General features: G+C 40.4%; 1 protein-coding gene across 2 annotated transcripts in view; it reads right to left on the reverse strand.

Moving 5' to 3' along the window:
• Positions 1 to 464: 464 nt before the first annotated feature.
• LOC117525361 (tropomyosin alpha-1 chain-like) overlaps positions 465 to 16,539 on the reverse strand; it is an 86,461-nt gene continuing 70,386 nt past the window's right edge. Inside the window, exon 8 of one of the 2 annotated variants that reach the window (XM_034187209.1) lies at positions 465 to 1,119. In XM_034187209.1, coding sequence (XP_034043100.1) covers positions 1,037 to 1,119 — 83 coding nt within the window. In that variant the 3' untranslated portion in view covers positions 465 to 1,036. Of the gene's footprint in view, positions 1,120 to 6,470; positions 6,867 to 16,539 lie in introns of those variants that run through there. The other variant, XM_034187223.1, reaches the window with a different exon arrangement.

Below are 16,539 nucleotides of genomic sequence, written 5' to 3' on the forward strand. Positions count from 1 at the left end.
CAATTCTGGAATTGCAGAGCAAGGTCAAATTAGTCAGAGGTCAATTGTTGGGGTCAAAGTAATTTCTGCTTGTTTGCCTACTCATCCCAGCTCCTTATGTCAATTTCTACCTAACTGGCTTTGCCAGTTAAGGCTGCCCCAAAATTGCAGTTAAAAAAATACGTTCAAAAAAATGTTTTAATTCTAAAAAGGCATTGTGTGCTCACCACATGTTCATAAGTCACCCATCTCACACACACACACTGGAGGTCATAGTTCAACCTTTCATCAAGATATTCCAGGAACACTGCTAAAACATTCTTTGACCAGCTCAAGCAGCAGTTTTACTGCATTCAAAGAGAATTAGATTAAAATGCAATTTAGTACCACTTCTTTCACATTATAGGTTACTGAAGAACCAGTCGTTTATTTTTTTTAACCTGAATATTAGGTTTCATCCATGATTGATGAGCAAGAATAAAATGAACATTCAAACATTTATTTTGGATCTTTACATTTTCATGATAAAATGGGATACAAACAAATATTTTGGGTGAATGCAAAACAAAAGCGAGTATAGTGCACGCTTCTTTCCTTTAAGATGATGACGCAGAACACGACATTCAAGCAAATGTGCCAAGAATTTCTTCCTTGCTAAATTGGAAGTGTGCATCATGGCCATCAATGAATAAATGTTCACAATACATAAGAGACAAAGAGACTTATAAAGCTATACATAATAAAACACTTTACATGACACTGACTTAACATATGGCTTTGTTTACAATGATTATGTGCAGTTCTTTGCTGAGAAAGTGAATTTCCCCAATACACAAAGCAAATAAAGATTTACAGTGAATTTCTACTGACCTGATTAATTACAATGTTAACTGACTACAAGTAGGACACCAAGAATGTCCATGCTACCTTTTGAAGAACTTCCTTCAGGGTGGCAAAGTCAGAAGAGACGGACAAACGACGCTTGGCGTTACCGGTCACAGCTGTGCACAGGAGTCAGTCATGTTCAGTGCAGATGTGAGCACAGGAACAGAGATGATCAAATGTTACACATCTCCATTAGAGTCTGATCCAGAATCTGCTTTACTCTCAGGTGTTCTTCCTTTGCACGAGACAGTTTATCTGTTAATGTAGTATTGCATCAGTTATCTCATCAAGACAGCATTAATGCATACAGTATAACAAAAGGTGCAGCCCAGTGAGTTCTTTATGAAGTGAGACATGTTTTCACAACCATTATGATTAATATGAGAACTACGGCTTCTAAATTTTTGGTAGTTTGATGTTTTCGGTTGCAGATTGATGAGACGTTAATCACAGTGTAGCCAAACTACAAACTGAAATGGTGACTGTAGAAGCTTTTATATTGGTGTGATACTGGAGTAATATTAAAGTAAAAAAAAAAAAAGCACCATAAGATTCATTTGCCACTCTTTGCTCCACCCACTCTAAAAGCAGTTTCATGTCAAAATCAATAACACCTCAAGCTGCTTGAATTACTAAATCGACACAGGAGTGGTCTTACCTCCATCAAACAGCTCAGTTTTATTAGTTGAAAGAGTAAATTCCAAAGGCAACAGTTAACCAACATCACCTCCACCTGCAGTCATTTTAAAGTGTTTGAATCAGGGAGCCTTTTAATTTGAGCTATATTAAGCACACACACACACACACGAATCTCAAAATTAAAAAGTTAAACATTTGTCAGTTATTTCATACAGTAAATTGCATAAATTCTAAACTCATTGCACATGAACTAAAATGTTTCAAGCATTTTAAAATTTTACTTTGGTAACTATGGAAGCGTATTGTATTCACTGGATTAAAAAAAGACCACAGATCCCAAAATTACGAAAAAATATCTAATTATGAGATAAGCAACTTCCATACAATGGGTTTCCATACTTCCAGTCCCTCAGTAAAAACAAGTGTGAGAATTGCCAAGTCACAATCGAAAATCTGCCAATTTGTAACCGCAACACTGCACGTGCGATCGCATACCATGTGCCCCCAAAATGTGGATTTTCCCCCCGAGATGTTCCTGGATGAATGAAACTCTTCCAGCGAGGCGGGGCACAGGGCACCCAGACTGCTATGAGCCTGACTGGGAGTGAGCGCCTCTTTGTCCCTCAGTCGTCGGTGGGGCTGTGTCAGTCAAACCTGGAAGTCTGGAGGGGAGTGAGATACATCTCATTTTGGTGAGACGACCGTGCTCTTCCATGGACATTCATCCAGGAGCACTTCAAGGGAAAATCCACACTGTTTGATACAGTGCGTTATCATTGCCTAACTTTAACCCGCTTCATTACTGAGGGACTGAAAGTACAGAAGTGTATATATTTAAGTAGTAAGTCAAACCTGTTTCCAGTGTACACTGGCCTCCGCCAGGGCTGCATTGTGTCACCGGTTGTGTTCATTACCTTTATGGACAGAATTTCTAGGTGCAGCCAGGATGTAGTGGGGGTCTGGTTTGGGAACCACAGAATCTCATCTCTGCTGTTTGCGGACGATGTGGTTCTGTTGGCTTCGTCAAATCAGGACCTTCAGCGTGCACTGGGGCAGTTTGCAGCCGCGTGTGAAGCGTCCGGAATGAAAATCAGCACCTCCAAATCCGAGGCCATGGTTCTTGACTGGAAAAAGGTGCCTTGCCCTCTTCAGGTCGGTGGAGTGTCCTTGCCTCAAGTTGAGGAGTTTAAGTATCTCGGGGTCTTGTTCACGAGGGAGGGACGGATGGAGCGTGAGATTGACAGATTGGCGCAGTGTCTGCAGTGATGTGGTCGCTGTATCGGACTGTCGTGGTGAAGAGAGCTGAGCGGGGGGGGGGCAAAGCTCTCAATTTCCTGATCGATCTACGTTCCGATCCTCACCTATGGTCATGAGATTTGGCTCATGACGAAACAACGAGATTGCGAGTACAAGCGACCGAGATGAGTTTCCTCCGCAGGGTGGCTGGGCACTCCCTTACAGATAGGGTGAGGAGCTCGGTCACTTGGGAGGAGCTCTGAATCGAGCCGCTGCTCCTCCACCTCGAAAGGAGCCAGTTGAGGTTTCTCGGGCATCTTTTCCGGATGCCCCCTGGACGCCTCGCTGGAGAGGTGTTCAGAGGCACGTCCCATTGGAGGAGGCCCCGCGAAGACCCAGGACACGCTGGAGGACTGTCTCTCTTGACTGACATGGTAACAGCTCGGGGTTCCCCGGAGGTGCGTGTGGATCAGAGGTTTGGTGACTTTGCTTGAGCTGCTGCCACCCGTGACCTGACTTCCGGATAAAGCAGAAGAAAATGGATGGTATGGACATATCTCGAGATCAGCGGTCACTTTTTTTTTTTTTACACTTCCATAGATAACTATAGTCTACAGTGCAAAAAAAAGCATCTCAAAATAAGTCCCTTCAGCTACTCCCTTGTTTTTCCACAGCAGATCCAAAGTGGGGATGCATGTGGATTTGGCACAAGTTTTACACCAGATGCCCTTCCTGACGCAACTCCACATTAAAATATTTAAGTATTTACAAATTTGTGTAAGTCATTTATGCCATATAAATAGCATGACTCTGTGATTCAGTACACATGCACAACCATGGGGAAGACTACCAATTTGACAGTTGTCCAGAAAACACTCATGAACAACCTCCACAAAGAGGTTAGGTCACTGCTGAAAGGGCTAGCCGTTTTCAGAGTGGAAGGAAAAACTGAGGTGGAAAAGACTCACAAGCAACAGGGATATAATTGCAAATAATTGCTCATTTTGAAATGGATGCCTACAACACGTTTCAAAAAAGTTGGGACAGGGCAACAAAAGACTGGGAAAGTTGATGAATGCTCACAGAACACCTAATTGGAAACAGGCAAGGTGATGTAACAGTGGTAAACATACCACTGTCCCAGCTTTTTTAAAATGTGCTGCAGGCATCCATTTCAAAATGAGCAAATATTTGCACAAAAACAAAGTTTCAGTTTGAACATTAAATATCTTGTCTTTGTGGTGTATTCAGTTGAATATACATTGAAGAGGATTTTCAAATCATTGTGTTCTGTTTTATTTACATTTTACACAATGACCAAACTTCAACGGAATTGGGGTTGTATTATAACTGCTTTGCTGACCATGGTATTGTTTAAGTTGATTAGGCAGCCAACTCCTCTAACCCTCAGAGTATCAATGAGGTACTGTCAACAGGACGATAAGACCAGAAACAACAATACAGACTAGCTGAAGGCTGCCATCAAACCAACCTGGGCTTCCATAACACCTCAGTAGTACCACAGATTGATTACATCCATGCCACGCCACACTGATGCAGCAATTTGTGCAAAGAGATGACTTAAAGTATTAAGTACATAAATGAAAACACTTATTGGATTGCTCAGGAAATATTCTGTTTTGAGATTTGTTTTTCCTAATCTTTTGTTAAAGATGCAAGCCATAATTATCAAAATTAAAAATGCTGAAACATTTTAGTTTATATAATGAATAAATAAAAATTGCGCTAAAATAACTTTTACCTTTAAAAAATATTCTAATTTTGAGATTTGTCTTGTGTCTTCTGTACCTATTCTTTGATAGTAAGAGATTAGAAAGAAAAGACCATCATCCACAGTGTCTGGGCTGGTGGAAGCTTCTTATTTAGTGGAGTTTTGTCACCGTGCTCGCTCATCGTCTGAACGTTACTCAAAGTCTAACCAATTTGAAGCAGCGAATGGTGTGATCTGGGATTTTAAGAAGGTGATTACAGATTTTAGCTCAACAAAATATCTGAAGTTACTACAGTAAACACATACCCAATTGCAGGCCAACTCTGAAATTTGGGGTGGTTTGTAGGACAAGGGAGTGAATGGGGGCTTACTAGAAGACACCAGCACCAAATGAGCACCAAATTTTAATGAGCGTGTTGTCTTGATCAGGATAACTCAATCCTCAGACCACATCAGGATTCACACATGAAACCACCTGCCAAAGTTAAACGCCTCCAGCTATGCTTTTAATCTGGTTATAGTTACGTTGATTTGTCCATCATTGCTTGAATGTTTACACATGCAATAGTCACCACTGACCATGATATGAGAAAGTTGGAGAAGGTCCCAGGACCCGAAAACTCCACTCAGGATGAGCAACTTAAGCCTCGGTCCTACCGAATAATAAGCCATGTTAATAATAATGATAATAATGAGCCACGCATGGGTGTGTAGTGATTATGCAAGGAATAACCAAAGTTTTCATCTATCACGTATCCACTACTAAGGCACCTCTATGTGCTTCTCTGTACCCCGCATGTGCCACGTAGCAGCCTCTAGTGAGCTACGACTGACCGGTCAGAGCCTCAAACAGCTTGTATCAGGCACGCTAAGCCACGTAGTGCCATATAGCGCGACACTGATGCACGAACACACGTTTGGTCCTACCCTCTGCCCTACCCTCCCACAATGTTTCCTCAGAGTAGCAAAGAGGGAAAAAAAGCATCCAGATGAAACGGTCTGATTCCAGAAGTGATTAGAGGCGTTTTCAGCATCCAAGGTTTGGCAGAAAATTATTATAATCCACTACAAAATTTTATATACAGCGTCCGGAGCACAGAGCAGGTGGAATTGTGTGTGCAAGAGGGCAGCCGCTCCAAAAATAGCCTCTCAGGTCCTGCTGCCAGGCCTGGGATAATGGGCTTTTTTTAGCAGCCTCATCCACACCACAAACATGCCTCTAAAATTCACGTTAGTCATCGTAGTAACTCATACATAAACTGTCCCACGCTGTTGTTGCTAAATTTTGAACATCTTGAAATTATTACCACGCTCAGAGATGAGCCTCGTTAACCGAAGATACTGCCTCGAAGAGTCACCATTCTCCCACGATATGAGTCGAGTAAACCCTCTTGTAGCAAATAAATAAATAAAAATAAAAACATGCTGCGTTGCTCATTATTCATCCTTCATTATTTGGTGGGACCAGTTCTTAACTGTTCAAACGTGATTGTCAGCATCCTTTACTGATTTGGTTATAAGCTCTCTATCCCGCCCCCAATCACATTAAATTTATTGATAAACTCACAGCAGGGTCGTGCAACTTACATGTCGCATGTGCAGATTGTGTTACAGTACTGCAGGAACAGTGAAGAGCTAAACAGGACTCCCAGGGATTTTACTGTTTTTGTTTTTTCAAGATTTGCATCATTCAAGTTGTAACAAGCCAATGCTTCAGCATAAACTCACTCGGAAGCTGTAATTTAGACAAATTTGGTCTCATCACGTTTTTTTTTTTTTCCAAGAGCATATTTGTACATCATTTCTTTGCGCTGTGAGTTAACTTTGGGTAGCTTTAATGTAGCAGCAAGCGCAGTTAGCCTGTTGCATTGCTGACTAAAATGAATGTTAAAACTTTGAAGTAGGAGTCCTGAATGAAAAGCTTCAGTTTCACTCCACTGAAAATGAAGTCAAATGCTTGAACAAACAATACAGCACCCTGCACCCCCTTTCGATATTGAAAGATTATTTTGCTGCAAGTACAGTACTGGACATTCTTTCTGGTTAGTAATGACAATACTACAGAGGAGGTTTTAGGAGTGCAGACTAGTTTCGATTACACGATCATCACCAGTTCTCACCACAAAGAGCAGTTCAGATTTTAAGTGGATTGATACTCCACAGCCTTTAAAATGTTAATGGGGCCTTAAAATCTCAGAAATATCAGTTCATAACCTGAGGTCATCAGATTTATAAGCATGCAATATAAATTGCTGGAATTACACAAATAGTTTGAAACCAAGTTCTTCTAAATAGTTAAAAGTCTTAGAGCTTATTCCAGTTTAAGCCTCGTTCAAGGCTACTCTCAGCTCATTAGACAGAAGACGGTTTTTCTCAAGCTGCTTGTACAGATGGTCTTGACAGTCAGAAAGCAGATAAGAGAAGGACAAGAGACAAAAGTTAGTACAAAAGACAGAATTGGTCATATTCGAGTTTTGTGAACAATAAAGGTAAAAGATGATTTTTATATCACAGTCAGTCTTAAGAACTTTCTGAACAGTCATAACTCAGTCACTCACAATTAATTTAAAAAAAGTAACTTGCACTTTCTCATTGTGACTCTTGATTCAATCTATTCCAGTCCAGTTATATTTCGTTTGAATATCTCTCTAGGAAAATGCTACACTGCACATGTACAGAGAATTGTTATTTCACAAAGTCTGACAGTGATGATAACGCTATGTAACAAGTTTTTATTTTTGTTTTGTTCCTGGGTACACAGTGTGTTTTCCTAACCTGTTATGCCTTAAATAAATAGAAAATAGCTGTTATTCCACAGAAACTTTGCTTCTGTGATCAGGACAAAGATATTTTGAAATTTGTCTGTTTTCAAGAATATTCTCAATTCGCCTTCACTACTACCGAGTAGTCTTCTAGAATATTCTTTAACTGCTAGAACTGTCCAGAATTATCTAGAAATTTCAAGAAACTTTTAGAGCTTTCTAGAACGTTTAAAAAAAAAAAATCAAAGTTTGTGCTGAATGTAGTCATTTTTCCATAGACTTTAGACATAAGCAGTTGAAATATAACACTTAGAAGCCAGGAACAAAAATTGTGTTACATAGTGTTATATAGTATGTCTTAGAAATAAAAATTGTGGTCCAAACAAAAGTGTACACAGCATACTTTTTCCAACCACAACTTTACTCTGCATAAAAGATTTTTAATTACTGGAGCTGAACTCAGATTATTCAGAATCAATAGTTGAGCAAGTTAATTACTTCAATTTGTCAAAAATAAAAAACACCAAGAGCGAAAATGTGAAAAAGTCATCTTTTGTGTAACTAAATTATGAGAAAGATTCAGTAGCAAAAAAAAGTAAAATTTGCACTTCACCAGCTAGAGACCTTCACTGTTGGTTAGCATTGTGTTTAATAAAAAATATTCAGGGTGTTTTTGTCTCTAGATGACACAGGTAACTGAGCCCAAAGACAAAAACTAGCTTTGTGACTTTACATCCATCCCTTCTAAGCATAAAATGATCAAAAGAAAAGAAAAAACCTGCGATAACACAAAGTAAAGGCTATAAAAATTGGGAGAGGGGGATATTTTTTAGAAGAGGCTCAAGTGGGCCTTATCCTCTTAAGTCATTCCTATGTTTCAACAAACAGTGCATCCAGAAAGTATTCACAGCGATTCATTTTTTCCACATTTTGTTACAGCCCTATTCCAAAGTGGATTAAGTTAATTTTTTTTCCTGAAAAATTCTATACACAATACACCATAATAACATTGTGAAAAAGAGTTTCAGATTTTTGCAAATTTAATATAAAAAAAAAAAATGAATAAATCACATGTACATAAGTATTCACACCCTTTGTTCAATAATTTCTTGATGCACCTTTGGCAGCAATTACAGCCTCAAGTCTTCTTGAATATGATGCCACAAGCTTGGTGCATCTATCTTTGAGCAGTTTTGTTCATTCCTCTTTGCAACACCTCTCAAGCTCCATCAGGTTGGATGGGGAGCATTGGTGCACAGCCATTTTCAGATCTCTCCAAAGACGTTCAACCAAATTCAGGTCTGGGCTGGTCCACTCAAGGATATTGACAGAGTTGAACTGAAGCCACTCCTTTGATATCTTGGCTGTGTGCTTAGGGTCATCATCCTGCTGTCTAATGTCAAGAGTGCTATGGAGTAGGTTTTCATCCAGGACTCAATACTTGCACAAATTTAATCATTGCACTAGCATGCAATCTTGAATGGCAATGAGTAAACTCGTCATAAAACATGGTTAAATTACACGTAGCGTGCAAGGCTGCATGCCAGTGCGCAAAGAAAATTTTGAAATGTTCAAAATTTCTGGGATGCATAAATTTCATGCCACTTGCATGAACTAGTCATTAACATTGTGCAACCTGTTGCAAACACTGCATGTCAAAGCACGCAGGGCCTTGCAGAGTTTACAAGTTTACTCACTGACACACAACATTGCATGCCAACGTGGAGATCAAATTTGTGCAAGTGTCAAGGTGACTAAAGTATTCACAGTCTTCTCCATGAATCTCAATTTGAGCTCAGGTGCAACTCATTTCCACTGATCATCCTTCAGATGTTTCTACAGCTTAAACTGGAGTAAAAATACAGTAAATTCAGTTGATTGGACATGATTTGGAAACGCACAAACCTGTATAAAGTCCCACAGTTGGCAGTGCATGTCAGAACACAAACCAAGAATGAAGTCAAAGGAATTATCTATACACCTCCAAGACTGGATTGTCTCGAGGCACAAATCTGGGGAAATGTACAAAAACATTTCTGCTGCTTTGAAGGTCCCAATAAGCACAGTGGCCTCCATCATCCATAAATGGAAGAAGTTCAGATCCACCAGGAGTCTTTCTAGAGCTGGTCGCCCATCTAAATGAGCAATCAGGGGAGAAGGGCCTTAGTCGTGATGACCAAGAACTAGACTGTCACTCTGTCAGAGCTCCAGCATTCCTCTGTGGAGAAAGGAGAACCTTCCAGAAAGACAACCATCTCTGCAGCAATCCACCAATCAGGCCTGTATGGCAGAGTGGTCAGACGGAAGCCACGCCTTAGTAAACGGTACATGGCAGCCCAGCTGTAGTTTGCCAAAAGACACCTGAAGGACTCTCAGACCATGAGAAGCAAATTCACTGGTCTGATAAGACATATTTAACTCTAGCATGAATGCCAGATGGTTCATCTTTCAGCAGGACAATGATCCAAAGCACACAGCCAAGATATCAAAGGAGTGACTTAAGGACATTCACAGAGTTGTCCTGGAGTGGCCCACCCAGAGCCCAGACCTGAATCATATTGAATACGAGGTCTGTCAATAAAGTATAGGTCCTTTTAATTTTTTTCAAAAACTATATGGATTTCATTCATATGTTTTTACGTCAGACATGCTTGAACCCTCGTGGGCATGCGTGAGTTTTTCCACGCCTGTCGGTGACGTCATTCGCCTGTGAGCACTCCTTGTGGAGGAGTCGTCCAGCCCCTCGTCAAAATTCCTTTGTCTGAGAAGTTGCTGAGAGACTGGCGCTTTGTTTGATCAAATTTTTTCTAAACCTGTGAGACACATCGAAGTGGACACGGTTCGAAAAATTAAGCTGGTTTTCGGTGAAAATTTTAATGGCTAATGAGAGATTTTGAGGTGATACTGTCGCTTTAAGGACTTCCCACGGAGCGAGACGTCGTGCAGCACTCCCAGGCGCCGTCGTCAGCCTGTTTCAAGCTGAAAACCTCCACATTTCAGGCTCTATTGATCCAGGACGTCGTGAGAGAACAGAAGTTTCAGAAGAAGTCGGTTTCAGCATTTTATATCCAGATATTCCACTGTTAAAGGAGATTTTTTTAATGAAAGACGGGACGCAGCCGGCACGGTGTGGGCGGCACAGGAAAAACACCTCCGTGTTGATAACCATTTGTAAAATCCAGGCGGCTTTTGATGGCTTTCAGTGGAGTGAGTATATGAGAAATTGTTTAACAGTTGGACATGTTCCAACTTGTCCTTAAGGCTTCCAACGGAGGTGTTTTTCCTGTGGCGGAGCGTCGCGGCGGCTGCGAGCCGATGCTGCAATCCGCCCGCACGTCTTTCATTAAAAAAAAATCTCCTTTAACAGTGGAATATCCGGATAAAATGCTGAAACCGACTTCTTCTGAAACTTCTGTTCTCTCACGACGTCCTGGACCAATAGAGCCTGAAATGTGTAGGTTTTCAGCTTGAAACAGGCTGACGACGGCGCCTGGGAGTGCTGCACGACATCTCGCTCCGTGGGAAGTCCTTAAAGCAACAGTATCACCTCAAAATCTCTCATCAGCCGTTAAAATTTTCACCGAAAACCAGCTTAATTTTTCGAACCGTGTCTCACAGGTTTAGAAAAAATTTTGATCAAACAAAGCGCCAGTCTCTCAGCAACTTCTCAGACAAAGGAATTCCGACGAGGGGCTGGACGACTCCTCCCACAAGGAGTGTTCACAGGCGAATGACGTCACCGACAGGCGTGGAAAAACTCACGCATGCGCACGAGGGTTCAAGCATGTCTGACGTAAAAACATATGAATGAAATCCATATAGTTTTTGAAAAAAATAAAAAAGGACCTATACTTTGACAGCCCTCGTATCTCTGGAGAGATCTGAAAATAGCTGTACGCCGACACACCCCATCCAGCCTGATGGAGCTTGAGAGGTGCTGCAAAGAGGAATGGACAAAACTGCCCAAAGATAGGTGCAACAAGCTTGCGGCATCATATTCAAGAAGACTTGAGGCTGTAATTGCTGCCGATGGTGCGTCAACAAAGTATTGAGCAAAGGGTGTGAATACTTACGTATGTGTGATTTCCTAGTTTTTGTTTAACAAGTTTGCAAAAAGTTTCAAAAGAAACTTTTCATGTCATTATAGGGTGTTGACAATTTTGAGAAAAAAAAAATTAATTTACTCCATTTTGGAATAAGGCTAACATAACATGTGGATAAGGTGAAGCGCTGTGAATACTTTCCAGATGCACTGTAAATATTAGTTTTTTATGTCATTACAATTCCCAGATTAACAAAGTGATGTGAAGTGTGAGCAGCAGTCCAAAAATCCATCATTGAATTTCAGTTAAAAAAAAAAAAAAAAAAAAAAAAAAAAAAAAAACAAATACACAACCCCTGGCAATAATTATGGAATCACTGGCCTTGGAGGATGTTCATTCAGTTGTTTAATTTTGTAGAAAAAAAAGCAGATCACAGACATGACACAAAACTAAAGTCATTTTAAACAGCAACTTTCTGGCTTTAAGAAACACTAAGAAATCAGGAAAAAAAAAATTGTGGCAGTCAGTAATGGTTACTTTTTAGACCAAGCAGAGGGAAAAAAATATGGACTCACTCAATTCTGAGGAAAAAGTTATGGAATCATGAAAAACAAAACAATGCTCCAACACATAACTAGTATTTTGTTGCACCACCTCTGGCTTTTATAACAGCTTGCAGTCTCTGATGCATGGACTTAATGTGTGACAAACAGTACTCTTCATCAATCTGGCTCCAACTTTCTCTGATTGCTGTTGCCAGATCAGCTTTGCAGGTTGGAGCCTTGTCATGGACCATTTTCTTCAACTTCCACCAAAGATTTTCAATTGGATTAAGATCCGGACTATTTGCAGGCCATGACATTGACCCTATGTGTCTTTTTGCAAGGAATGTTTTCACAGTTTTTGCTTTATGGCAAGATGCATTATCATCTTTAAAAATGATTTCATCATCCCCAATTTCAATTGATGGGATAATAAAAGTGTCCAAAGTATCAACGTAAACTTGTGCATTTATTGATGATGTAATGATAGCCATCTCCCCAGTGCCTTTACCTGACATGCAGCCCCATATCATCAATGACTGTGGAAATTTACATGTTCTCTTCAGACAGTCATCTTTATAAATCTCATTGGAACGGCACCAAACAAAAGTTCCAGCATCATCACCTTGCCCAATGCAGATTCGAGATTCATCACTGAATATGACTTTCATCCAATCATCCACAGTCCACGATTGCTTTTCCTTAGCCCATTGTAACCTTGTTTTTTTCTGTTTAGGTGTTGATTGCTTTCGTTTAGCTTTTCTGTATGTAAATCCCATTTCCTTTAGGCGGTTTCTTACAGTTCAGTCAGACGTTGACTCCAGTTTCCTCCCATTCATTCCTCATTTGTTTTGTTGTGCATTTTCGATTTTTGAGACATATTGCTTTAAGTTTTCTGTCTTGACGCTTGATGTCTTCCTTGGTCTACCAGTATGTTTGCCTTTAACAACCTTCCCATGTTTGTATTTGGTCTAGAGTTTAGACACAGCTGACTGAACAACCAACATCTTTTGCAACATTGTGTGATGATTTACCCTCTTAAGAGTTTGATAATCCTCTCCTTTGTTTCAATTGACATCTCTCGTGTTGAAGTCATGATTCAAGTCAGTCCACTTGGTGCAACAGCTCTCCAAGGTGTGATCACTCCTTTTTAGATGCAGACTAACGAGCAGATCTGATTTGATGCAGGTGTTAGTTTTGGGGATCAAAATTTACAGGGTGATTCCATATTTTTTTTTCCCTCTGCTTGGTCTAAAAAGTAACCGTTACTGACTGCCACAATTATTTTTCCTGATTTCTTATAGTGTTTCTTAAAGCCAGAAAGTTGCCATTTGAAATGACTTCAGTTTTGTGTCATGTCTGATCTGCTTTTTTTCTATAAAATTAAAAAACTGAATGAACATCCTCCGAGGCCGGTGATTCCATAATTATTGCCAGGGGTTATACATGCATACACATATACACACACGGGAGATTGGTTGTATTTGTTGAAGGAAGCAGTCAAAATTTGTCTTCTTCCTTAAAATAATTTCTTTGTACAGTGAATTATTTTTTACTAAACTTGAGAGATGGTTAATGGAAAAAGGACAGCTGCATAAAAATAAAAGATTCTATTGGGCAACACAGTCTAGTTTGAGGGTGGGTGCTAAAGAGGTAAAATATGATGCAATTTTTCTACATCTGGGGACAGCGCTAGTCTGTCCCCATCAGAGACATGGCACTTTAAGTTTCTGTGCAAATTACACAGCAAACAAAATGAACAAGCAAAGAAAAAGTGATGATGCAGTGGAAAGTGAACGTGTGTTGCACTGTGTTTCTGACCCAGAGCTCAAACATGTCGAGGCGGTTGCACAGGCGAGAGAACGCAGCTACTCTGGCTAGGTGTGTCGTCTAACACTTACCAACACGACCTCTCCCATTTGCCTCGTCGTCCCTTCTCCAGTGGGGGGGCACTTTTTTTGTGACTGCATTGGTGATTGCAGCCGAAAACAAAACAGTACACCATTTTTGTTAGAAGTGATGCTCTTTATGGGGAGAGACTAATCCCCAGGAGGAGTGTGGGAGTGTCAGCACAAACCATTCGGAGGATGGGGGTTTCAGCAGAAAACATTTTAAACCAGCAAGTCTTCAACTGGACCCTGCAAGGCTTATGACAAATGTGGATATGGAATCCATTAGCTTAGTGGGAAAATTAGTGCAGAAAATCCACTATGGTGATAGTGCAGTTTATCTGCCAGAGAGGGAAATTCAACAAATTGAGACTGTGGCCTGCTTCCATAGATGTGTCCATAAAAATCAGAGTGATATGCTTTGTAAACTTAGTACCCATTACTACACTGGATGATGTTGAATTTGAGGATACCCCAATGGTTGTTCCAGTAATAGCAAAGATTTCATGTCTGCTACCTACAAGGCGTGTGGAATGTCTCAAACCTAGACCTACTTCTAGGCATCTTATATATGCTACTCTGGAACCACTCGTAAATCTAAACAGTTCAACTGTCAACCCCACTAAGGTCCTTAGTCTGCGCCTCATTAACATAAGATCACTATCCTCAAAATCATTGTTGATTAATGATCTAATTATTGATCATCACTTAGATATGATTGGGTTATGTGAAACATGGCTTAAACCTACAGCTGTCCTCCCCTTAAATGAGGCCTGCCCACCAGCATATACATTTAGTCACGTTCCTCGTGACGCGAAGCAAGGCGGGGGTGTTGCTCTTATTTATAAATCTAGGTTTATCTTATTAGCTGTTGGGGTTACAAATATAACTCGTTTAAGCATCTCATTCTCATTGCCAAGGTCACAATAAAAATCAGCCGTATTACTGCGTCACTGTATATAGGCCTCCTGGCCCATATTCTGAATTCTTAGATGAATTTGGTGCGTTCATCTCTAACTTGTCAACGAGTGCAGAGAACATTCTGATTATTGGTGACTTTAATGTTCATATAAATAAGCCTTCTGATCCTCTCTGCAAATCATTTATGGAAATTGTGGATGCATTAGGATTTCGGCAATGCATTCGGGACTCGACGCACATTAGTGGAAATACCCTAGATTTGGTTCTCGCACATGGTATTGCTGTCACGAATATTGACATCATGCCTCTTACATCAGTGGTCTCTGATCACTCATTAAGTTTACAGTTTCACTGCCGTGTTTAGTGGAACAACAACCTTATGTATTACTACGGCGATGCATCAACTCAACTAAGAATGAATTTGAAGCTAGACTGCCTGATGTCTTAGCTTCACATCTGGCCAATACGCAATCAGCAGACAGACTTGTGGATAGCTTAAACTCAGTGCTCAAAACTACACTCGACATGATTGCGCCACCTGTGTTAAAACCGCGCTCCCCCAAAACACAGTCACCTTGGTTCAATGATTACCTGCGTGACCTCAAGCATAAGGCTAGAGGTCTGGAACACAAATGGCGCCAATCAAAATTAGAAGTATTCCACCTTGTGTGGCATGATACTATCTTAGACTATAAGTATGCATTACTGGCTACAAACGGGACCTACTACTTTGATTTGAGCAACAAAAACAAGCATAACACAAAGTTCTTGTATGACACGGTGGCAACACTTATTCATGGACAACCACCTGTAGTTCGCTGTCCTTTTACAGCACAAGATTTCCTGGATTACTTTGAGAAGAAAATTTAAGACATTAGGTTAAACATAAAAGCGTCAACAGCAAGCTACAAACTCAAAACTTATGTTCAAACTGCTTTTTTGGCAATCCTGTGAATCACTAAACTAGTATTTAGTTGTATAACCACAGTTTTTTCATGATTTCTTCATTTTTTTCATGAGATTTTGCTCACTTACTAGTGTGCTTGGGGTCATTGTCTTGCTGAAACACCCATTTCAAGGGCATGTCCTCTTCAGCATAAGGCAACATGACCTCTTCAAGTATTTTGACATATCCAAACTGATCCATGATACCTGGTATGCGATATATAAGCCCAACACCATAGTAGGAGAAACATGCCCATATCATGATGCTTGCACCACCATGCTTCACTGGCTTCACTGTGAACTGTGGCTTGAATTCATTGTTTGGGGGTCGTCTCAGAAACTGTCTGCGGCCCTTGGACCCAAAAAGAACAATTTTATTCTCATCAGTCCACAAAACATTCCTCCATTTCTCTTTAGGCCAGTTGATGTGTTCTTTGGCAAACTGTAACCTCTTCTGCACGTCTAATTTAACAGAGGAACTTTGAGGGGGATTCTTGCAAATAAATTCGCTTCACACAGGCATCTTCTAACTGTCACAGCACTTACAGGTAACTCCAGACTGTCTTTGATCATCCTGGAGCTGATCAATGGGTGAGCCTTTCCCATTCTGGTTATTCTTCTATCCATTTTGATGGTTTTCCATTTTCTTCTATGCGTCTTTTTTTTTTTTTGTCCATTTTAAAGCATTGGAGATCATTGTAGATGAACAGCCTACAATTTTTTGCACCTGCGTATAAGTTTTCCCCTCTCCAATCAACTTTTTAATCAAACTACGCTGTTCTTCTGAACAATGTCTTGAACGTCCCATTTTCCTCAGGCTTTCAAAGAGAAAAGCATGTTCAACAGGTGCTGGCTTCATCCTTACATAGGGGACACCTGATTCACACCTGTTTGTTCCACTAAACTGACGAACTCACTGACCAAATACCACACTACTATTATTGTGAACACCCCCTTTTCTACTTT

This window comes from Thalassophryne amazonica, chromosome 2, assembly GCF_902500255.1.
Source record: "Thalassophryne amazonica chromosome 2, fThaAma1.1, whole genome shotgun sequence".
Taxonomy (NCBI): domain Eukaryota; kingdom Metazoa; phylum Chordata; class Actinopteri; order Batrachoidiformes; family Batrachoididae; genus Thalassophryne; species Thalassophryne amazonica.